The following is a 24,901-nucleotide window of genomic DNA, read 5'->3' as shown; positions in this document are numbered from 1 at the left end:
GCTTAGAACTGCTTTTCACATTTCAGGCTTACCACACCAGATGCAAAAACAAACATGTGACCTAAAAACAGATGCTGTCACTGACTCGAGGTTTGTGGATGTATGACACTCGATTAGACATATTTATTTGTTCACATCTACGGCTCTTATTTCATTATTAACCAACGTGGAATTGAATCTAAGTAGACTGCTGGTGTCAAAGTTCTCGGGTCAGGATGTGGGCCAGGAAACCGGGTCAGAGGGCCACAGCAGCAAGGCTCCTGCTTTCTCCCACCAGCATCCATCTAATCATTAAAGGAACCCAGGCTGTGATCAGTTGGACCTGTTTAAGGTGCTTTTGAATATATTTGACATCCTCCAGCTCATTTATAGATCTGTTCAGGATGAACCTTTACAGCCAAACTAAAACCGGATTGTGTTCACACACGCCCTTGGCTGTGTCAAGTGTGAACCTGTCCTCCAGCACTGCACAGGCTGTAGAAACCACAACAGTCCAATAAAAATGACAGACTCAATGTCAGGATTTCAACTGAATCAGACTTTAGAGCAGCTTTTATAACCCAACATGTCAATTGCCTGCACAAGGAAAACCTAGCACAGATCCCACAGAATCAGTCAGTTTTATTGGCAGCAATGTGAACACGGTGGGAACAGCACAGACACGGATCAACAAGTCAGAAAACCCATCGAACAGTCGGCCTGAACAACCAGACATGTTGGCTCAGACATTCAGAACCAGTGACTTGTGATTCTCAATGGAGGGTGTTGCTCAGTGTAGCAGGCAACTGGTATTTAGAAACACTGGCTTGAGAAGCCCAGTTTCTGCCTGGATGCCGTCTTGGTGTCTGTGTCCTGACTTTCACTAACAGCTCAGCGCCCTGGCTCTAGGCCGAGCCAGACCTGCGGCCCTCTGGCCTCGCCCAGTCTGTCAGGGACCCTGTTTCCATTTAGCCAAAGTGAAATCAAGATAGATTAAAGACTTTTGTATGGTTCATGACAAAGTTTAGGTTTTGTCCCAATGCTGCTGCTTTTCAGGTCGAAATTGCAAACAGTCAGAAGCCCCAGACGTTCACGTTCGACCTAGAGACAAAAGGCATTTAGATGTTTTTCATTTGCTTGTCAGGCCCTGTTGATTCCAGAGGGCAAAATGATTAAGAGAAATGGAGTAAACTAAAGGCAACGTCTGATGTGTTTCCATTAAATGTGGCTGTCATGGCTCTGCACACTTTCCACCACCACTGCAGATCCTGCGTGTCAGTGCTTCTGATTATTAGTGAGGGCCAGAGAGCGGAGCCTCACTGGAGCCTTTAGGCTGCAGAGACGTGAGGTATGGGAGCTTTAAATCTCATCTGGGTTTGATCTGAACACACAGCTCTTGAGCTGATGAATGGAAACGAAGAGAAACAAAGTCTAGTTAACAATGTAGAAAACAACCAGCCGAGACCTGATGGGAGGACAGTGAACAGTACACAGCAGCAACAAATCAGTGTCAGTCAACACACACCCATTGCTGTGCGACATCGCTTCTCAGGGAATCTCCCAGCAGACAAAGAAAGAGCTGCTGGGACAGAACCTGCTCCTCCTGGTAGGGCTTGCAGTGCAGCAAAGAGCTCACCAGCAGAAAATCCATGGCATCGTTGGGTTTCCAGCAGCGTCCAGGTCACATCGGGCCAAGTGGAGTACAGTTCAGTCCAGCAGTTGATTGGAGAGATGGACATGGACAGAAAAAAGTCAGAGTTCAAAACTACAGTCAAAATATAGTTTTTAAAAAGCTGAACTATTACAACCAAAGTTGTGCCATAATGTGAGAAACAAATCTTGAGTCTAAACAGAGAAGGTGAACTGAACCCAAACACCAGCTGCAGGTGTCGTGAAAGATAAAGCTGCAATATTTGACATAAAACACCTAATTGTCATATTTTGAGACAAAAATCTGAATACGTTGATGTTTTATTCTTAAAATTTCAAAACATCTTCAAAATAACATCACAACTTTATTGTCCAAACATCAAGATGCTGTGACTTTACTCTGAAAATATTAGACTTTATTTAACATGTGGCAACTTGAGTCACGTGACAACTTTATTCTCAGACCGTTACTTTTTGTGCCATAAAATTTGAACTTCTTACTCAAAATATTTTGACTTTACTCTTAAAATCTCAGAACCTGCTCCTGTTGTGCGCTGTAAATCTCGCGGTGGTCCAAACTTTGATCCTTTGGGAACAAAAACCTGATCCAGGATTTTAAGTTTTTGGACAGACTGTTCGGATTCATGCATTTTTTTTGGAAAAAGGCTTGGTACCAGATTTTACACCGTCTTATGAACAGTTAGTCCAAAGCGATGGTGATTCAGTCCTGTCAGACAGAAGCCGAGTCATGACCCCTCTGATGAAGGTTTATTCCTTTTAAGAAGATGTAAATGTTCTTCTGAATAAAAACCTTTTACATTCTGTCAGATTTTTTTTTTCCAGGAACTTCCTTAAGTCCTTCAGAGGGCCTTGGGCCACAGTTTGGTAACCACGTACTCTTTACATTGATCACAGGTCTGATCAGTAGATGGATAAACAATTAATCATCCAAAGACAATGAGAAGGCACTGAAACTCCTGCTGCCTCCGGAGGGCGCTACAATAGGACAAATCATCAGTTAGCGGTTGCGGGTTTGATTCCTGAGTGTCCAGAGTGTGTCTGCCAAGGTGCTGCTGAGCAAGGCACTGAGCGTTCAGTCACTTTCTGTGAGCTCATGAAGGACTCAGAGATAAATCCAATGGGCGGGTGCAGCTGGATAACATGGCCGTTGTCATCATCATCTTCATCACGCAGAAGAAACAGCGGCCTCTTCAGGTACAGCTTCTCAGATCAGTCCGAGGTTAAAGCTCGGATGAGCTGACTTTCTGAGGAACTGTGGGTCGAACCGGGCGGGCCGGAGGTCGTCTGCAGAGACACACACACATATGGCAAGCACTTTTAAGATTAAACCGGCCAACAGGACTTACATTTGACCAGTCACAACTATAATTTAAGATGTTAACAATTACATTTTGACAGTTAAGAATTCCTCCTGATGCAAATGAGAAAACTAAGATATCTACACTTCTGCCCGTCATACATGTGAATTCCACATATCTGGATCTTATTTAAATTCATCTTTGTACAGACCTGGTGATGTAAAGTAGCCTGAGACAGCTGTTGTTGTGAACTGTTGCTGTAAGGATAAACTGAACTGAGGAGAATCGTCTTGTTTCTTTCCTCAGTGTTTTTGTTTGATGTGAAGCATTTTGAACGTCCCAGTTGTTGAAAGATGCTATTCTGTTACATTCCCAGAAATGATGATTCTTTAAACAAAAAAACAAAACTAAACACTAGAACTAACTCTTTACACAAACTCTTTGTAGAACTGCCCCCACTTTCTGACAATATACAAACTTCCTCCTCAGTGTAACAGTTGTACCTGTTGGCAGCGGCTCTGTGCTGTGGTGGTTTGGTGTTCGGGGTGTAGCCAGGGTGAGGGGGGAACTGGGGCTGGGATGGCGGGACCAGAGGGTGAGGTTTTCTGGACACCACAGGTCGGAGCTCGACAGGAGCCTGAAGAGAGAATCATCCATCTCAGTGTAAAGATGTTCAGGACACAAAGTTGAGTTGTTTTCCTGCTGCAGTTTCTTCAATTCAAGACACTCATCTTTTGGAAGGCAGACAGGCTGCGCCCACATCCCAGGCCTCAACGCCCAGCTCTGGTCTGACGACGTCTGCTCTGGTCTGTTCACACTGCTGTGGACACACCACAGGCACTGCAGCTGGGATGTGAGCGCAGCCTTCACCTTGCATTTCCTTCAGTTTTGCATGAAACACCTCTGTGAACTGCAACAGTAAAGTTTTTACTTCCCAGTTTGTACCTAGGCTTCAACTCGGAAGTCGTTCGTTGTTCTTTATTGGCCCGATATTGTCTGAAATCAACATCGGTGTTAAATCAGTCATCAAACCTCATCTTTAGGACACACAGCACGTCCTGATTCCTCATAATCAAATCACACTAATCACAGTGATTAGTCTACCTGATCACAATCACCAATCAGAACCACATGACACAGATCAATCGAATCAATCAATTACACTGTATTCTTCTGATCACTCCCCTTCTCACCACTTCTGTCCCTACATGCTAAGTACATGCAAGCTAATACTAAGAGTGCAGTGTACCTGTGCAGGTGTGACCGGGTCGGGGGGGAGTGGCTTGCTAGGTGGAGCTGGTCGACTCACCAGCTGCTGGAAGGTTAGTGAGGAGGAAGAGAAGAGGAAGAGTGAAGCTTCAGCGACAGCAAGAGGAGATGCTGTTATCCTACTGTTTGTGGAGTTAACTGGGAGGTGGCTGGGACAATTTAGAGGTCTGTGTAATGGGACTAAGTTACAGTGTGTTTATCGGTGCTCCATGCAGACAGAAACAGAAGTTCACAGAGAAGGAAAGTGTAACAACAGACGGAGCAGCAGATGCAAAGGCCTGGTCACACCAGCTTGATTACAGCAACATTTCACACTGACACCTGTCCAGTAGCATGTCAGTGGTGCGATCAGTTGATCTTCTGCATGGAAAGTTCTGTATTTGCTGTTTTCTTAGTCTTATGTGATGATAAAATGGTCAGACCAATACACTGGAAAATGTGGCTCCACTACACCATAAATCAGTAGGGGTCATGGCACCATGGGGCGCCTCAGGAACAGGCCACAGGGGGCCACGAGGTTATCACTGTCATTTATTAGGATTTTTTAACAAGTTGCCATCACAAAACAATGGCAAGAAATTAATGGTACAAAAAAAGCAATAAACATCACAATTAGCCAAATAGAAAGTGAGAGCTACCGACAGGAAGTCAGCTTCTGGTTGGTTTGATATGAACAGAATAACAAGGAAACAACGGGCCTTTGGAACAAACAGTTTCCACTGCACCAGTCTGAGGTGTGACCGGGACCTTGCTGCTCCTGGACTCAAGTGTTTTATAATTTAACTCTCCTCCTCCAGCCAGCAGGCGGAGCTGCAGCCTATGGGCCAGCAGCCATTCAGCTGAGAGGTTCATATCACATGTGATCAGAAGACAAACACAGAATAGACAGTAACACTACACACTACAGGTAGCAGCGACTGTACCTGGTCAGGGGGGTCAGGGGGCAGAGGCTTGTTGGGGGGGGCTGGTCGCTGTTTAACAGAGCGAAGCAGCAGAAATAAGAGTCAGGAGAGCATTGAGTGAGTTTAACAGAATGAGAATACAGCAGGAGTTTTGTTGAGTCTGGTACCAGTCACTGAATGTGACGTTGGTACTTCCTGTTCCAACAAACAGCTCAGCATTCTGTGAAAACTGCATCCCTCAGAGCGAGATGAGACGATGGCAGGGAATATCGCAGCTGTTTGGCTGTTTTCCTGCGTCCAGTCTTTATGCTAAGCTAAGCTAACCACACATGCTCACATGAAACTTCACAGGTTCTCACTGTCAGAAATTAAGAGAATAAGAGTGTTTCCCAAACTCAGGTTTGACGACTCAGTCTTATTATCTCAAACACAAACATTTGTAAAAATCATATTTACACTAATGACGACATGACTCAAACGCATCATGCACGAGCTGCTAAACATTCACAAGTGTGACAGGTGTACAAACTGTTAGCAGCATAGACACCTCCAGGTGAGTTCAGGTGAGGTTACCTGTGGCGGGGGATTTAGGGCGGGGTCAGGGGGGAGTGGCTTAGTGGGAGGAGCAGGTCTGTCATGAACCTGATGGGAGAGAAAACAGGAAGCAGAGGCAGAGTGACAGCTGATACATGCACAGGAGAGAGCATCCAGAGCTCCAGCAGGCAGATGTGTTAATGTGGACTCGATGGAGGCGAGTCAGGTCTGACCAGCACACAGGACAACCGGGCTCTGTCCAGGTTGAGGTCCCGACTCGGTCTGACATCATGCAAATGAGGGCAGTGATGACCTCACAGGAGAACTAGATGCTGCAGGGCATGATGGGAAACACCTAGCTCTCACATACATCTGCTGTCCGTGTTGCACCTGAACTTTGGAACCTTTCACCATCAGATCCTCCAACTCAGCTGACATTTTTAAAAACTTCTCATTTAAATTCTCTTTTTTTTTAAGCAGATGTTTTCATGTTTTATTTTAACTTGTGTCTTTTTGTTCCAGCATTATTCTGTGTGTTACTTTCACCTGATCAAAGAGCCGATTGGTCCAGATGTTCCATCAACCACATTTTTTATTTAACTGAAAGATTTACTGTAGATGTTATTGGTCACGTTTTATTCAGCCACATACTTCGGTGTGTAGATGTGTTCTAGTCTTGCATTTAACTGAATTATGTTGATGAGGGTATTTTCACCCAGTTTGCTATTTTCCTGGCCACCACTAAAAGAACATTTAAGACATATGTGGTTTGTTGGTCAGCTCTCCACTGAGGTTCTACTGGGATATCATTGTTTATAATCTGTTTTAACTTCTTCCTTTATATTTTGCCAGTATCCCAGTACAACTGGGCAGAGGGCACAACATGTAAGTGATCATACTGATTCACATTTTGATTTCATTTGCGTAGTTTCATATCCAGTAAATCTGGGCAGCTAATATACAGCAGCAAAGTGATGTGATGACTGCTGGACACCGACTGTACAAGCTGAGGAGTTTCGTTTGATGACACTATTACAGTTATAGTGATCAGTTCTAACAGGATGTGAGAGTGTCTGCTGGAAACTCTCCATTTGACTGCAGCTTGTCTTCACTGCCTCCTGCTGTGCCTGATCCCTGTTTCACTTTAAGGCGTGTTTCATTTTGAGTCAGACTACTGTGACTTAACAGCAGCTGTGCTGGCGTGCCACTCCCTTCTGGTTTTTCTCGCACAATAAATCCAGGCTGTTATTTCATATTTACTGAGGATCTTCGCTCTCCTGTGAACTGTGATTTTACTGCTTTTAGCAGTGTCACCTGGCAACTTGAAATCCAGTTTTTCTTCTTGTCAGTTGTCATATATACCCAATATATGTGTCATAGAAGGTGGAATACTTAAAACCTCCAAAGACATGTCGGTGGTGCTCTAATTCAAAATAGAAGTGTCATCAATGTGATGAATTTGGTGAGAAGAGCTACAGATGTCAATAAACCGAATGTCTGCAAATGTATTTATGATGATTTATAACTGTGAACAAAGCTCCTGCCTCCATACACATACATGTCTGTTCCAAGAAGGCAGCTGCAGTGAACAGCAGCACCTCATGTGACAGCTACATGTTTACATCTGTACGCTGTTTCTATCAGTGCTGTTGTCAGTGTTGGCATGGGTTGCTATGGTTACCTCTTTGTGAGGCGGTGTCAGCGGGATGTCCATCTGAGGGTTCAGGTGGTACCTGAGAGGTCGGACCTGCTCCCCGTTCCTGCCGTCCACTCGCTCCATCGCCGGAGTGCTGATGGAGAAACACTGACAAGTGAAAACACTGTGGACCTGCTCATCATCTAAAAGTCTAACGAGGAAACAGACCTGAGAAATCGTGTCTTCTTGTCTCCCTTACTAGCACATAGCTAAAATCAAAGTGTGATCGAGCATTTGCCATGTCGGCCCAAATACTGATGAACCGAACTGTTAGGAAAATGGGTCTGAATCAGAAGCTGAGAGGTGGATTAGTGCCGCTTTGAGCCTGGCAGCTGATTAGCTCGAACTCAGCTCAAACTCTGTCACAAACACTTTCAGAGAGAACCCTGATTATGACGACTGACAGGACTCTGCCTCGCTGGTTCTACAGGGACAGACTCAGGGTCCAGCAGTACCTGGGGACAAGGCAGGGTTCCACACCAGATTGACAAGTAACTGTAATTCAATAATTCCTTGTGCAAAAAAGGTTTTTAAACTGTTATTTTTCAAGTGCTGTCTGACTGGAATAAGTTTCTCTGAGAAACTGAGAATTGACCAGTTTTCATGAACATCTATCTGATTACTGCTTGTTCCTCAGTTTACTGTGTCCTGGATGAGTATATCTGTGTAACCATTACAATAGGATACCACAACAGGATACCATTATACTTTAGTTTCTAAGATGGATTTTGAACATGTGGAGGAAGATGGGGATCCAGGTACAGAGCCGAGGCAGAAACACACTCACACGCGTCAACCTTACCGGTTGTGTTGTCGAGCTTTGTGAAACGGGCTGTTTGGTCCCAGACAGAGGAGGCTCCGACGGAAACGAGGGAAGCGAAGGGCGAGGAAGAGGAGGAGCATGGGCAGGATGAAGAGGAAGATGATGAGCAGGGCGATTCGGACTGGGTCAGACTCTAAACACACACACACACACACACACACACACACACACACACACAGAGGAGTGTTTTCCACAGCCAGTGACGGCGGATATCAGCTGCAGTGTTTCTATGCGCGTGCTACCTCGAGCAGCTCTGGCCGGGCCGCTGTCCACGCTGCCTCCATGACCAGCATATCTGCAGTCAGGCGGAGCCCAGCCCACATCACAGTGACAGTTCTTATTACTGTTACACACCTGCAACACAGACACACAGCAGACTATAATCCCAGAGACCAACACACTACTTCACTCCATGTGTAGCGGAGTTTGATGCCCAAAGTAGAAATTAAAGTACGAGGTGAAACACATTCGTAGTTTTATCCCCGTTTCCATTTCTCTTTATTGCCAAAAAAAACAAACAAAAACACAGATACTTTGGTTGTAGTGTCTTAACTCTGTTGTTCTGTTTGTGTGGGTTTAGGGTTTAGAAACATATTTGTTTTCCCATCATGCAACTTATATTTGTGATGTTTTAGTTTTATAAGAAAATTGCATGTGTTAAAACAAGAAACATGCAATAATGAGTTTTTGTCATGGATAAAAACACCAGATAAATGTGACTGCCGTGTTGTATGACATATGACACCGCAAAAGTCTTCAGAACAATGTACTGTTCATTGAACACATGGACAGCCAGACCTTTTCTTTTCCTGCCTTCATTCCTTCAACCTTAAAAACAAAAATGATTCAAAGTATAAATAAGAAACATGTCATGTGACTCAATCTCACATGACACTTTCTTACATAAACAGAATCAGAAACCCTTTACAGGTAGTTGTCTCTATCTGAACTGTAAAATCTGACCAGTCGATTCTCACTCACGCCGTGGCCGTTGCATGTCCCGCGACACTTGTCCACTCCAAACACAGACACATCCTGGCACTTCTGGTTCAAACAGGCCTATAGCACAAAAACAACCATGAAAAACAACTCAACAACATTTTCTGCAGCAATTTCTTAGAGAGATGTTATTGTAAAATAGTGAATATCTGCAACTCCTTGATGACCAAAGGTTAATAACTGGTGGACAACAGTGGAGGATTACGGCACAGAGCGATAAGCTGAACCAGGGTCTGGATTCACATTATAGTGAGGAAACCACTTTCACTGGTGCTGCTGGTCTCTGGACAGGGTTTGTGCAGTAACATAAACTTACACAAACACAATCAACCTGTGTCTGACCTTGCCGGGGCCGCAGGCGGTGCCCTGGGCTACAATGGCGGGGTCCCACACAACGTCTCCCAGGTGGAAGAAGGTTCCTCTGCAGACCAGGTCGCTGTGGTTGAAGCGGACAGTGGTGGTATGGATCTCTGCATTGGTGTCCAGCAGGAGGCGCTTCCTCCCGCCCTGACACTGGATCCTGCCGCAGTGAACGTCGCTACAACAAACACAGTGGACATGTTGGAGGAGGGGAAAATGTTTTCACAGCACAGAGACAAGGCTCATTTTCACTTGATGGCAAGACAGAGGCATCATCGACTTTGTAGGCTCAAAGCCCACAGTCACAGCCACTGAACCAAACACTTGCTACTCCGTGTACTGTGTCTGTGTGTTGTAGTGTGTACTCACCCGCTTCCACAGGCAATGTAGGAGCCGTTGCTCAGCTGACCACAGTTTCCATATTTGTTTCCTTGTTTGTTGACTGATGAGAAGCATACAGCCGGTGCACTTGTGGCATCTGAAGACAGAGAGACTGGTCTGAACTGCTAAACTGGCTTTAAAGCAGTGTAAACTTTCAGGCCTCCTTGTTCTTGGTGTTGGTCAGGAACAAATGTGTTTTCTATGTTCTACTCAGTGTAAGACACTAGGAGACGAATGTAAACTGGTTGAGGCTCAGTGAAAATGGGGTCGTACATAGTATGAAATGCTTATAGTTTAGTATAAACTGCAGTAGCTCAGTATAAACAAGTTCTGAGCAGTATCAACTGATTTACAGTAGACTGAGTACAAACTGGTTTGGACATTGGTGACTTACTGGGTCCCCACAGTGCCTTGCACTGGGTGTGCATGCTAGCGCAGACTCCTCCGTAGCAGTAGGAGGCACCATCCTCGCAGGGCTCTCCATTCTGCAGGAAGACATTGGGGGGGCAGTAGGGAGAGGAGCCGGTGCAGAACTCTGGGAGGTCGCATTCTCCAAGCGGCTCACGACACACTGAACCTGATGCCTGCAGCTGAGGAGGAAAGGGACTTTAGAGTGTGACGGAGAGAAACATGCGGCTCACGACACACTGAACCTGATGCCTGCAGCTGAGGAGGAAAGGGACTTAAATTTAGAGAGTGACGGAGAGAAACATCAGTGTGATGCATGTGTGCTGTGCCAGTCTCACTTTGCAGTCCTGGCAGCAGATGCCGTCAGACGAGCACTGAGCTCCAGGAACCAGTCGACAGGTGGAGGCGTTACAGCAGGGGTCCTCACATTCCTGACCAATCAAGAGCACAGTAAAAAGTCAACAGGCAGAACAGCACCACAACCCCTTCACACAGCCAGTCAGGTGAGTACCTGCAGCAAGCCACAGTCGCACTCCTCGCCCTTCTCTACATACAGGTTTCCACAGCGCGGCTTTCCCAGCAGGTTCTCCGGCTGCGGCACATTAAACAGACACATGCCGCCTCCGTGCAGCAGACTGACAGATAGATCTGCAGTGCTGCAGCTGCTGAACAGCTGACCCGGCATGAACCTGAGGGTCAGAAGTCACAGGTCACTATGTTCATCCTGCTCAGGACCATTACCCTGCTCCTGACCCGGCTCACATACTGACCCAGTTGAAGGCTCCATGATGCATCCTCCGAGCCGCGGTTCGTTCTGACAGGAGCAGTGGCGCTCAGTGGTGTCGTGGCTCATTCCCAGGTTATGACCAAGCTCATGGGCGACAGTGGAGGCCACACCCAGGACACTGACCAGGTGATCCTGAGACATAAACCATCCATCAGACTTCATTTACACTCTATAAGATAAACTTAGTTTCAGTTTCTGTGATATTGCTGAGGTTTTAACCCAGCTGATCCAGGCTGTTAGCGAAGTGACCCTGTCAAAAATCTTACTTTTGTGTCATTTAATGGAGCAGCTGTGGCTCAGGAGGTACAACACTTGCCCCCCAAATGAAAGGTCTGTGGTTAAATTCCCATTCTTCCACTCTAAATGACAAAGCGTCCTTGAGCAAGACACTGAATCCCAAATTGTCCCTGGAGACCAGAGCAGTGCAGTCATTGGTGTGTGTGTGTGTGTGCGCGCGCGTGCACGTGTGAGATGGCTCTGGTCTGTACCGGGGACAAATTCCTCGTGCGTAACATACTTGGCCAATAAAAGTGATTATATTATATATTATTAAAAACATGCTGAATGGTTTCAATTTTTTACATTTAGCCAAGGTGAAGAATTTAATAAAAAGTCTGCTTGAACAGTTTACATGACTGGATTCAAACCCACAACGTCGCCTGTACCATTAATTAAGATTAGTGTGTTGTCCAGCATCTTTGGGTGCAACTCAGGTCTTCCAGTGTCAGAGGAGTAGGCTCACTTCAGGGGATCAGATCAAATCACTGGAATCGTTCAGGGACTAAACGACTAAAGGACTTTACGTTTAAGTGACAAATAATAAAGAGTAATCTGATGAACTCCTCATTTCTCATATGAACATGTTCAAGGCTGGACCAACACACCCCCAATTACCTGAATCAGCTTCGTGATACAAGGGTTAGTGAAGCAGGTAACCCACACAGCCAGACTCAGCTGAAGGATGCAGCCGATGATTTAGTCTGTTTGTGTTATACTGCACAAATTCCAGACTAAAGCGTTGTTCTGTGCAGCATCAGAAGCCAGTGGAGCAGAGACCAGTGACTCTGTGCACAGTGACGTCGTTCTCAGCCTGTGGAGCCGTCTGTTGGAAACAGATGGCCTCCCATGTTTCCTGAGGAGGAAACCTGCCCCCAGTGCAGCGATGTGGCTCACCGGGGGGTTTAATACCTGGAGGACAACAGTGGAGGTCTACGGCACAGAGCGATAAGATGGACCAGGGTCTTGCACATTACAGTGAGGACACCACATTCACTGGTGCTGCTGGTCTCTGGGCAGGGTTTGTGCACAGTAACACACACATACTAAATCACTGGCTGGATTAATTAAACATGCTTAATGAGTACTAAGTAAAGATGTGTCCACGCACCACGTTGACCCCACCCGACCTGTCTCTGGAGCACATGGATGACTGAGACGCCATCCCCACTGTGGTGCCATCAAAAGACCCGCCCCTGCAAAATTAAAAATGATTATCACGATCGGGCCAAATTGGAGACTTTGGTTCTGTTCAAGGGTCCTGTCCTACATGATGAGCTGGGCGTTGTCGTGGTGAAGCCGAGGCAGCAGCTCTCGGGTTCTCCACTCCAGGAAGTTGTTGAGGGTGACAGTCGAACTTTTCTCCACCCGGATCTTATCACGGTCACTCCAGATCTCCACACCACTCAAGGCCACGCGGACATTCAGAGGACGGTAGAACTAAAACAGACAGACAAGCAAGACAGCTAGCCTCTACTGGTACTGCTGACTTATACCTGAGTCCAGACACAGGAGGTCAGAGGTCACAGCTCTCACCCAGTCCACCTGGTTGGCCACATCCAGCATGCGGTAGGTGATGGTCTTGTTGTTCTTCTGGTAGTTGAGAAACTGAGGAGCCGACATGACATTTAGTTACATTATCTAATGAGGTACACAGCTGAGAAATGCACATGTTTACACACATGGTGACACATTAAGATGCTTTTGTTTTGTGTGTTTTAAGAGTTTTTTTCCCCTAGTCTGTTCATTGATTAGTGAAAAGAATTTCTGCCCTGTTGTGTCACAAAGCCGTTACTGCAAACAAATTCTGGACAAATTATTAGAACATTACTCAGAGAAAATCTCATTTAGTTTCTGTTTAATGAAAATATCTCAAATTTAAATCCCTGACATAACTTTAGAAAAACTGCCTCACTCCCTGCTGGTTTATTCATTTAACATTTTGCTCTGTTTAACTTTCTTCAGGAAGTTAAAGATGGTGAGCTGCAGTTTTATTCATGTACTTTCCTCCTACACACAGCAGACTGTTGCAGCCTGAGACATCTGCAATGTTGAGAAACTCTGACATCTTATTTAGACGTTTAGGTAGCTATTTGGATTTTGGAAAAACAATGTGTTTGTGAGAAGAGCTGAAGGCAGTAATGTGTCTGTGTAGCAGACGTGACTCACTTTGCTGCAGGGATGTGATCCATGATCACAATGTCATTCTTCATTTATAAACAGATAACAACACAGAGGCACTGACCTCCTGATGATCGGCCACCAGCACCAGTTCGATGTACTTGGTCTCAGACAGGATGTCGCGTTTCCTCTGTGCACAAAGAAAACGGACAGGGTCAGAAGTCAAGCAGGGACTGGCCAACGGAAACAGCGGGGACTCACCAGGCGACTGAAAACCCAACAACCTGGCTCTAAAATCATTTTAGTCACATTGGTCTGTTCAGTAAACGAATTCCTGGTCAACAACCTTTAATCTGAAAGTCAAACAACAAATCACTCTTGGTCACAGCCTGTACTGGTGTGGCTTCCTTCCCAACACAATCAACTGGACCTGCCTTGTTCCACTCAAACATTTTTGCAACATCACGAATTTTAAGAGCTTCATCTAAAGCTGGAGAAGCTGGATAGTGGAAAAGCTGGAGATCAGGGACAACCTATGGCCAGACTTAATTATAAAGACACACACAAACTAAGTTGTTAGGTCTGGCTCTACAGTGTGTACTGTGGCTTCATGTGAAATTCTGATGGCAAAACAGGCCAAGCCAAATTTGGGACGAACAGTATATATGAGCTACATGAAGGGTGCAGCACCTTGGACAGAGTATATGTGCATTATTTACAGAATATGCAGCTTGTTGTTTTTGTTTAGTCGACTGCCTGTTATGTTTTCTGCTTTTAGTTGAAGTCATGTTTCTGCTTGTTGTATTTTGATGTTACAATGATAAAATTAATAAAAAGTCAAATGACTAAAAAAGCCAAACAACTGGAACGTCAAAGCGTAGCGGGCCTGTTGTTGCTCTGGATTTCGTCTCTCAGGCTGCAGACAGGTTTGCCTAGCCTCGTTACAGAGGGTATTAGATGTGTATGAAGATGCAGACGGTACTTCCGCCTCCTCTGCGTGTGTCTGGGGTGAAGGGCAGCGTTTCTCTCACCCTGTGTGAGCGTATGGAGGTGTGGATTGGAGGGACGGTAGCGTGAGAGACCCCGCAGACTCCAACACTGTCGCCCTCCAGAGGGCTAGCAGAGAACAGCAGGTGGATGACTCCTCCATCACCACCTCCTCCTCTGCTGCCTTCCCCTCCACTCTCCCCTTCTTCCGCATCCTCCTCCACCTGCCATTGGTGGTCATCCTGTGGCTGCAGCTCAAAGCTCAGAGTAGAGTTGATGGTGATGACACCGCTGGAGGACAAAACAGTGACTGTCAGGTCAGGATGCCTTAAGGATATGCTCAGGGGACCTGACCTTTACTTCAGAGGTGTAGTGGTGTGTGAATGAAGTACATAGTGGATACCCAGCACTGGGCATATACCAACTGAACAACCGCTACTGAGACATTCAGTGGCTTCAGAAACTATTCAGTCCGCTTTGTGCACACATCACTGTGGTGTTGCTTTCATTTTAAATTGATCAAATCAATCTACACTCAGTAACCTGGAAAGACAAAGTGAAAATATGTGCTAGACATCTTTGCGAATGTATTAAAAGTTTGCAACACGCCTTGGTTTCAGACTTCGTAGGAGCCTCGCTGGCGGCAGTTACAGCTTCTAATCACAAACGCTGACTAATCAACAGCCTCAGCCAGGTTAATAGCCTGCTCTGTGTGGATCTGGTGGACAGAGGTGTCTGTGTTCGGAACCTTGGACAGCTACCAAACCAGATCTGGTCTCTTCACGTGAGCTGATCAATAAATCCACCAACCCTGCTGCAGAAGTCGGAGGCCACTCACACTGATCCGGATCAGTTCCTGCAGAGGAATGCTGCTGGCGTCACTCAGCAAACACAAAGACCTGAATCTCAGGAAACCCTGGACTCTGCACAAACCAGAGGTTTTTAGGTTTAAAGAGATTTTGCTTTCTTATTTTTTATTGTCAGAGAAGAAAGTGTTTCTCTCTGAATATTGAGGAAACATTCATGAATCACACTGTGCACTCGGAGCTGACAGCCTGTAAATGTTCAGCTTTCCTTTATCCAGACCAGCACCTTCCTGTCCTCCAGTAAACCCTGAATACGCTCAATATAACCATCTCCTCTCCTCTGAAACCAAACTTCCTCCTGATACCTGGTTGGTCTTGACTGTTGTCTGACTGAGGTATGACTGTCAGGAGGCTGTGTTTAAAGTGCACTGGCACAGGTTTTAAATGTTTAACCCTGTAACCACAAACTCAGTTTGCACACTCATCCAGCACCAATGAACCCCTTATGTTACACATTTGTAATAAGGCTAGTCATCAATAAGTCAGAGACCGACTGCGGGTCGGTGAACCTCGGCAGGTAGCAGTGTGAACAGACCTGCAGATCCATCACAGGATGCTGATTAATACGTAACTGAAACATTTAAACATAGTTTTACACTTCAACAGCTTTTGATTACACATTCTACATTTATCTTCTGTTTTTTAACTCTTTGTTTTCATGTATATAATTGTTCATTTTCTACCTTTACTACATTTCATCTCTTTAAAGACATTGTGCATCTTGGTGTCTAATGTTTTCAAACTGTGGACATGTCTTATTCTTACTTTCAGCTTCTCTGACAGCTGAAAAGAACTTTTGAGTTGCACGGCCCTGTACAAACACTGACTGGGTGACTGATCTAATGATAAACCACAAACTGTGTGATTACATTTGTACTGATGCATTCGTGTGAATGCAGCCTCTTACTGTTGCCACTGGTTGAGGTGCAGCTAGATTTTGTCATATGGAGCTGGAATCAGAGTTTAAACGAGCCAACAACAGTCAACAGTTGGTTGCTGACCTTTGTGAAGACTGGTCAGTTGATGGAGTGAGTGAGTGAGTGAGATGTGTTTCATTGCTGCTGCTCTGTGGGAACCTCAGACAGGGGATATACTGACCGGAGTCCGGAGCAGGTGCTCAGGGCCACTCTGGACTGGGGGAACCCTCGGACGCTGCCGTGATAATAACAGTGAGTCTGCAGATGACAAACACACACACGCCTGTCACAGCTGGAAAACACCACAGAGACTGTGAAGACAGACTGCGGTGCATTCACTGACTCACCACAGGATCGGCTATCACAGACACTCCAGTACCGTTGGGCAGGTAGTAGAAGACGTTGGGCGGTTTGGGCAGCAGGTGACTGCACAGAGACGACACACATCAGGTTTTTTGTGGTGTGAGTCACCTTAAAAGTAGACGGGTGGCCAAACCTTTGTAAAGGCCACAGTTACTGCTTTTTCTATTTTGTTAAATAAGTAAATGAAAAGTAAATACTGTTGATTGACATTTTTTTTTAAAATGAAAAGTAAATACTGTTGATTGACATTTTAAAAAAATTGTTATTTTAATTCCCAGTTTGCTCCCTTGTTTTTAAAAATCATTGTTGGTGCAGTTCTATCAGGTGGAGGACAGGTGCCACGGCCTGAATCAAATTGGGCACGCTGCCCACTCGATATTGTGTTACAGTGTAAACTCACTGGTTCTTCTCCAGGTCCAGCAGGAAGAGCTGCCCTCCTACCTCAAGTCCACACTGCAGCCTGTCAGGGTGACCGTCCTGAAACCAACAGGAAGGACGGTGCCTTCATGTAATGAGCTGACTCAACACAGAGAGGAGGAAACAAAAGAACACAGAAAACTTCTCAAGGAGTCTAGAAAGCAAGAAGCCTGACTGAGTCAACCCGACCACCTCCCTGCGACTCTGCTGCTCTAAACAGAAAACGAACAGAACAGGAAAACAGTTGAGTGATGCATGAACCTAACTTCCAGGAGACAGGCTTGGCCGTACAGTGAGCTGCCATGTGAGAGAGGTAAACTCGAGCAGTACTAGTACTGGAGCACACTTTGTACTAAAAATAAAACACATAAATGGGTCTATCTCCATTGTTTTTTTATTGTGTCCGTTTCATTTTTCCTTGCTGTCCGGTAGGAAGCAGGCGTGCTGAACACATCCGTTATCCAATCACTGTCTTCCTGCCGGGTAACAGAGCTGCTCTTTGATGAGGAGGCACTTCCTGTCCAACGCCTGCTCACTTCTCCTCCCAGCTCTGCGGGAAGTCAAGGTGTGTGTGTGTGTGTGTGTGTGTGTGTGTGTGTGTGTGTGTGTGTATGAGAATGTTTTCTGTGGGTGTGTTGAAAAACCGTTGTTGTGAGGACATTTTTGCATAAGTGAGGACAGGCTGTCTGGTCCTCACAGCTTCAAAGGGCTATTTGAGGGTTCAGACTTGGTTTCAGGGTTCAGGTTCGGGATAGGGGAAGGGTTGGGGTAGACATGTGACGTGTGTGTCACTCACAGATGAGGGTTTCTCTCAGGCTACAACAGGTTTTCCATTAAATGTTGGCTCTATTCAACAGCAGAGCAGACAGTCTGAAACTCAGTCTGTGTCTTGAAAACATGAAAAATATTGGCAGTGACTATCTTCCGTAGTGTTGCTGTCAAAGAAGGACGAAGCCAGAAACAATCACGGGGACATGACCTCTGAGAGCAGCTGCAGGGTCTGGCATTTAAGACAGGGTTTGGGTGGAGTGAGCAGAATTCCCCTCAGAGTCCTTTGTGTTTTCTCCACCCTGCCTGTACTTTGTACCGTGGTGGGGTCAGCTCATTGTGCAGCAGGGTGGGGGGGAGGTGGGGGTGTGTTTGTTGGCTGAGTCATGTTCACTTCAGCTGGGTGGATCCGACTCGGTTTTCCTACTTAACTATAGAAGCTCAAACAGCTCTGAGTATGTGGGCAGCATGATGATGGTGACATGGTGAACAGAGCATTCATTCAGCTTTATCTCTGTTATACATTGTACTGTTTTTATGAAATCACTTCCAGGATCAGTTTAAACTCCACAGTCATTCAGATGAAGCCACTATGATTCTTCAAGCACAAGGCTGCTGATTTTATATTTGTTAGTGATATTTATTATGAGTGTTGGAAACAGATGGCCTCCCATGTTTCCTGAGGAGGAAACCTGTCCCCCAGTGAAGCAGTGCGACTCACTGGGGGGCTTAAATAGCTGGTGGACAACAGTGGAGGTCTACAGCACAGAGCAATAAGCTGGACCAGGGTCTGGACTCACACACATTATGGTGAGGACACCACATTCACTGGTGCTGCTGGTCTCTGGATGGGGTTTGTGCACAGTAACACACAGAGAAAATCAGTGTTAAGTCAAATCAGTGTGTTTCCCCCCGTGAAGAAACAGGGTCTATCTGTTCAGGACTCAGGCCACAGCTGAATTTCGTTCATATTCTAGAGAAATCCAGTTTACAGCTGGTTCTGCATTAGGCCGATGATCTCAGACAGGATGTAAGTTACGTGACTTTCATCTGTTGTTTCTGCCCCCCCCACCTCTCACTCTTTTGCAGCCTCTCTTGTCCACTCTCACCATCTGTTGACACCCTTTCTGGCTACTCCTGTTCATGATGTTCTCTCTTCTGCCCTAAACTCTCTCTCTCTCTCTCTCTCTCTCTCTCCTTCTCTCTGTGGGGAGGGCATGTCTCTCGCCCGGTCTGCAGATGATGTCAGAGCTGCAGAAACTTAGGGCGAGGCTCGGAGCTGCTGATCACAATAGAGGAAGAGGAGGAGGAGCAGTGGACACACAACAGTGCCAACACAGTCAGTGTTGAGGCCTGTATTTTATACCTTCACAATAAAACCGACAGGAGAAGTAAGAACCTTAATGCAGGGAATAATCAAGGAGCAAGAACTGTGCAATCTGATTGTTGTATAAAGCTCTTCTGCCTGAGGTCTCTTCAGCCTCGAGGGTCTAGTGAGACTCAAAACTAAGTGACACCATGACCGCTCCATACGGCTCTGTGCCCATTAATGTATAACTGAACCCTGGATTCAGCGCCACATGGCCAATCAGTTTTCCCACCGGCCACTCACAGTACTGCAGCAAAAAATCACGTGCCCCAAATACATTTTCTCCATAGACCACAATGATACATCTGTAAACCCGCTGACAGGACACATCAAACTGTAAGTGAGGTCAGTTATTACTCATTGCATTATGAATTTTTAGCCCATATAAAAACTTTCCCAGAGCCTAGAAAACAGTTGTATTTCTGTGACATCATCACAGTGTAAAGTTGGGCTGAGGGGGAGTGCGCAGGCGGGGGCAGCACAAATCCACATCTGCAGTGGGTGGCACAGCACCGAAGCCAACCCAGAAAAGATATTTATTTGGTGTAAACACCAAGAGAGCAACTTCCATTCAAGTGCCTTGGTGCCATGTTTCAGCCCAGAATCCAGGTTTTCCTTAATACATCCTTGTCATTGCCCCTCAGTCAAATCAAACACATTAGCCTTAGATGCTAACATAGCCAGAAGGAAGAATGCCACATCTGAATCCAGTCTGAGTCCTTTGGCTGCTTTTAACCCTCTCCATGTCAAACAGCCAAACTGATGTTAACTCTGGTTGTTGTTCTTTCTTTGTCCCACTTTCTCTGTGCAAAAGGCACCACCTCTTCACTCTGGCAGCCACTGGTTCAGACTTTTAGCTGCCCAGAGCTCCTCCATGGGCTAATTTACAGACAGTACTTTGACAACACAGAGTGAAGAAGCTAGAATAACAAGGGAAGGGAGACACCACTGGGGTTATCAGACTGTGGAGGGAATCTGACTTAATGCAGATTTGATGTGTCAAACATTTGATACAGTATCTAAACAGGATCGTGTGCTTGTGTTCTTCATCCCATGTTACAGCTGGGGTCTGAAAAGTGATTCCTTGTTCAAAGTCTCAGCTGCCGATTCAACTTTTTGTGGCAGCAAGGAGCTCTTTTTTGGTGGACTGCACCTTTAGTCACATGATACCACAGTTCTGCTACTTTCTCCCCACACCAGGGTGGAGTTGGGGTGGGGGGTGTCCAGGGGTTTTCTACAGGACATGATCTCAGAGCTGCTGTCAGCTGCACCCCTGGTTTTTGCTCTTTCTTTGCCCCACTCTCTCTGTGCAAGAGATGCTCCCTCTTCAGTCGGGCAGCCACTGGTTCAGACTTTTAGCTGCCCAGAGCTCCTCCATGGGCTAATTTACAGACAGTACTTTGACAACACAGAGTGAAGAAGCTAGAATAACAAGGGAAGGGAGACACCACTGGGGTTATCAGACTGTGGAGGGAATCTGACTTAATGCAGATTTGATGTGTCAAACATTTGATACAGTATCTAAACAGGATCGTGTGCTTGTGTTCTTCATCCCATGTTACAGCTGGGGTCTGAAAAGTGATTCCTTGTTCAAAGTCTCAGCTGCCGATTCAACTTTTTGTGGCAGCAAGGAGCTCTTTTTTGGTGGACTGCACCTTTAGTCACATGATACCACAGTTCTGCTACTTTCTCCCCACACCAGGGTGGAGTTGGGGTGGGGGGTGTCCAGGGGTTTTCTACAGGACATGATCTCAGAGCTGCTGTCAGCTGCACAGGAAGTGTCCCCACCGCCCAAGAGAAGTGCCAAAACTCCAACTTCCTTCCTTCCTCATATTACACAGACAGTTGTGACTTGAAGCAGGAGAAAACTGTCTGCTAATGGATCCTGCTGCTCAGTGTATTTCCTAATGATCTGCCATCAACCTCTGAAAACATCACGTACGTTTCCCAAGTTTTCTCTCCACGTTCTGAGATTTGAAGAACACTTCATTTTCACAAACACCCTATAAGCACCTTATATATGCACTCACAGGGTCATAGAAAACCTGAGCCTCACACCATGCGCAGTTCACAGTGGTGGAAAGTAACCAAGTGCATTTACTCTCATAAAGCACAATGTCTGAGGTACATGTACTTTACCGAAGTATTTCCATGTCCTGCTACTTCATACTGTGACTTCACTCCATGTCAGAGACCAACCTTGTACTTTTTACTGCACTACATGTATCTGACAACTTCTCTTCCTTTTCAGAATCAGATGAATCAAACCAAACCCAGTAGAAACATCAGACACTATTGATCCCAGCAGGGTGTAAAGAACTTCACAGTATAAGTATATAAGGTAGTTAACATCAGCTCCATCTTTACCATCTGCAGCATTAAAATGATGAACATAGTAATGCATCAGTCACTATGATCCAGTGGTTTCAGAGACATTAATATGACATGGGCCGTTCTGCTGGATGAGTATTGGTACTATTGTCACTTTAGGTATGTTTGGATGCTGATGCTTTTGTACTTTTACTTCAGTAACATTTTGAATGCAGGACTCCGAGTACCAACTTAAAAGCTGAGTGAATGATCAGAAGTGTTGCAGCTCTCAGTGCCCGACGTCACTGGACACGTGTGGCTGCAGCTCTCAGTGAAAACAGGAACTTTTCCACAGTGTTAAACATAAAAGCAGGACGTCCAACAGTGCACTGAGTCCAAGGACCTACTAAAGGGCTCAGCCTACTATGGTAACATTAGAAATTATGCTGTTATTGGTGAATATGGCTCCTGAGGTTCAGTTGTGATATACACAAGGTCATCTTAAAAAACACATTGTATTTAGACACGTTCTAAGTCGCAGATTGGTGCTAGACCATGAGGTCAGAGGTGAAGTGAGGTGAGAGACTGTTCATCAGGACTGCTCATTTTAACACTTTAGATGTGTCTGTACAACTGAGGAAGAAACTGTGACTGAATCTCCTAGAACTTTAGTTGGCATTTAGTGTGGTCTAGACCAGTGGGTACCATGAGGTGACTGTTGTTACGAACAGCCAAAAGATGGGGTGTGTGTGTGTGCGCAAACACTTTTGTTTTCTCTGATGAAGATGGAAGAGTATGTCCCACCCATCGCAACATCTAGTGGACAGTCTGATGGAGACCTGACCAACAGAAGCAAAACCAGGACAGCCAACAGAAATACACCAGTATGACAACAGTAAAACACTGGTGACACACTGGGGATTAACCACCCAAACACCAGTAGAGCATTGGTGAATAACCAGTAATTAACCAGTCACACAACCGTTAATCTTGTACATCAAACCCCATTAAACCCTTGATTTTCCAGCAAACTGAAGAAATGAATCAGTATGTCATCACCAAAGCATTAAAGAACCACTATCCAACCTGTAGTGCTTCAGCCAGGCTTCGGCTCTGTCCACCCATAAGGATGAAGGGACGCGTTCTCCCCAGCAGGGGGCGGCGCCATCTGTCCACACCTGTAGACACATAGGACACTCAGCTGCTGGCTTCTACTGGGTGAACTGGAAACACTGACTTCTAGAGCTAGACCGCTAGATCAGCCAATACCAGCTTTGTGCAGATAATTCCATATCGCTGTGTGTCCACTGATATCGATAACCATCAGAAACATCACACATCAACTTTGTGAATTTCTTTTATAAAGAACACTAGTATCTGAAGCCAGCGTGAAGAAGTACTCAGATGCTTTACTTCAGTAAAAGTAGAAATACCACAGTGTTATGAGTAACAGTCATGAATTCAAAATGTTACTCAAGTACAAAAGTATTAGCATCAGAATATACTAAAGTAACAAAAGTAGCCATCATCATTGTATTTGTCTAAATCTGAAAAGGAAACAAAGTTATCAAATAAAGTAAACTAAAACTAACATACACGAGTTTAATGTAGTAAAACTGTTTTCTGGTGTACACTGTCTCACAATAACTGAGTAAGTGCAACGAGTGTTGCGACCATCCCTGCCTTACCTGAGTAAATGTACTCAATTTCTTTCAGTGGTGCAAAGTAACTATGTGCATTTACTCAGGTGCTGTATTTAAGTATAAAATTGAGGTACTTGTATTACTTATGCAACTTTATAGTTCCACTTTTCTACACAGTTCATATGCAAACATCATACTTCCACTACATTTGTTACATTACAGTTTTTCATCCCCTTCCTGTGCAGTGAAAACTTCAAACAGGCGGAATATTGTAGAACATGATGCAGATGAATCTAACACCAGTTTATTCAGTAGCTAAAGCAGTACAACCTTAAACTATACATTAATGTACCAGCAATATTAATCCACAAGCATCATATAACAGTGAAACAGTGACAGAGTATTCTTCTGCAGGATCAGAACTTCACTTGTTTTGACTGCAGGACGTCTACTGGAGTATTTTCACAGTATGGTACTTATACTTTTACTTCAGTAAAGGCTCTGAATATTTCCTCCACCACTGCAATGTCTCTGAACTAAGGGCACCTGTACCATGACGTCAGATGGGTAACCGTTACCTGTCACGGTCACACTGTCGGTACCGTCAGTCTGTCCTTGCTGAGGAAGAACCCCTGCGTCCTGCGGTGCGTTCAAGGACCTGGAGACAGTAAAGGCAGCACGGTAGCTGAGCAGCAGCAGTAATGTTACGACGGCTCCGCTCATCCTCTCTACGTCACCGGCAACAGGTTGCTGCTGTCTCATATAGGTAACCCCGTCCCGTTACCTCATCGTGTCGGAGCACCGGGGGAGGCTCCACCGAAACTTCGTTGTACTACTTTCCCCGGTAACATACACTGAAAGAAACGGGTTGGAACTGCTGATGTAACGGACCACAGGCGGAGATGTGACTGCTAATCCAGCGTGAACGTAGCGAGCAACCCGCCCAGTCGTCCTCCAGTCATGACTGTTATCTGCGCAGCTTCAGCGAAAACAGTTTCTATCGCCAAAAACTCCCGTCAACACTGGGCGGACTCAGTTGGTTCATGCCGGTTGTGCTTGTTTGGACACCAAAACCGTTCGGCTTATCCGCTCTGACAAGCCTAAAAGCAGCTCATTACTGGAGGATGCTGGACCGCCCGTGTTTATACTTGGAGCTTGCATACACGTCATGTAGCTAAGTGAAGCTAACCGGAACTAGCGAGACAAACCAGAAGTTTTATAGGTCACATTTCAAAATAAAAGTCAGTGAACTAAGGTCAAATTCAACGCTAAAGTTCTTACTTTCACATTTGAATAATTATTGCTAAACCACTTATTTTTATATTTTTTTAATGGAGAATATAAATATATAATATATAATTCTAACAGAACTTACCGTATATATTCCAAAATCAAAAAAATTCCATGAAGTCTTTTACAATTTATATACATAAATATATACATTTAAACATTACCATGCGTGGATTGTGAGTCGGTAACCATCTTCACAGTTTTAATATGTGATCAAGTTGGAGGAAAATACTTATCTGGACTGAACAACTACAGACCTGTAACCCTGACATCTGTAGTTATGAAGTGCTTTGAAAGACTGGTGTCGGCCCACCTGAAGGACACCATAGCCCCCTACTAGACCCCCTGCAGTTCGCCTACCGGGCAAACGGGTCAGTGGACGATGCAATTAACATGGCACTGCATTACATCCTGCAACACCTGACTCCCCAGGGACCTATGCACGGGCCCTCTTTGTGGACTTCAGC

General features: G+C 45.4%; 1 protein-coding gene across 6 annotated transcripts; it reads right to left on the bottom strand.

The window, feature by feature from the left end:
- Positions 1-2,289: 2,289 nt before the first annotated feature.
- adam15 (ADAM metallopeptidase domain 15) lies at positions 2,290-24,353 on the bottom strand. Of its 6 annotated transcripts, none has more exons than XM_020618859.1 (25): positions 23,723-24,353; positions 22,588-22,679; positions 17,038-17,114; positions 16,622-16,700; positions 16,456-16,532; positions 14,536-14,782; positions 13,629-13,694; positions 12,920-12,991; positions 12,654-12,823; positions 12,495-12,579; positions 11,091-11,239; positions 10,832-11,009; positions 10,659-10,751; positions 10,307-10,502; positions 9,901-10,009; positions 9,514-9,709; positions 9,154-9,231; positions 8,415-8,526; positions 8,152-8,305; positions 7,335-7,443; positions 5,693-5,761; positions 5,141-5,188; positions 4,198-4,263; positions 3,452-3,585; positions 2,290-2,934 (listed from the first exon to the last, which is right to left on the bottom strand). In XM_020618859.1, exons 1-25 carry the CDS (start codon positions 23,904-23,906, stop codon positions 2,871-2,873), a joined length of 2,904 nt encoding a protein of 967 aa, XP_020474515.1. In that variant the 5' UTR covers positions 23,907-24,353; the 3' UTR covers positions 2,290-2,870. The 6 variants fall into 6 exon arrangements, with proteins under 6 accessions (XP_020474515.1, XP_020474516.1, XP_020474518.1 ...); XM_020618860.1 differs by having other exon boundaries at positions 4,198-4,260; XM_020618862.1 differs by lacking the exon at positions 4,198-4,263 and having other exon boundaries at positions 23,723-24,352.
- Between the last annotated feature and the right edge of the window lie 548 nt (positions 24,354-24,901).

The sequence above is a fragment of the Monopterus albus genome, unplaced genomic scaffold (genome assembly GCF_001952655.1).
Source record: "Monopterus albus unplaced genomic scaffold, M_albus_1.0 scaffold209.1, whole genome shotgun sequence".
In the NCBI taxonomy this organism is placed as follows: domain Eukaryota; kingdom Metazoa; phylum Chordata; class Actinopteri; order Synbranchiformes; family Synbranchidae; genus Monopterus; species Monopterus albus.
Note: the sequence above shows the minus strand (reverse complement) of the source record. Positions and strands in the feature narration are given on the sequence as shown.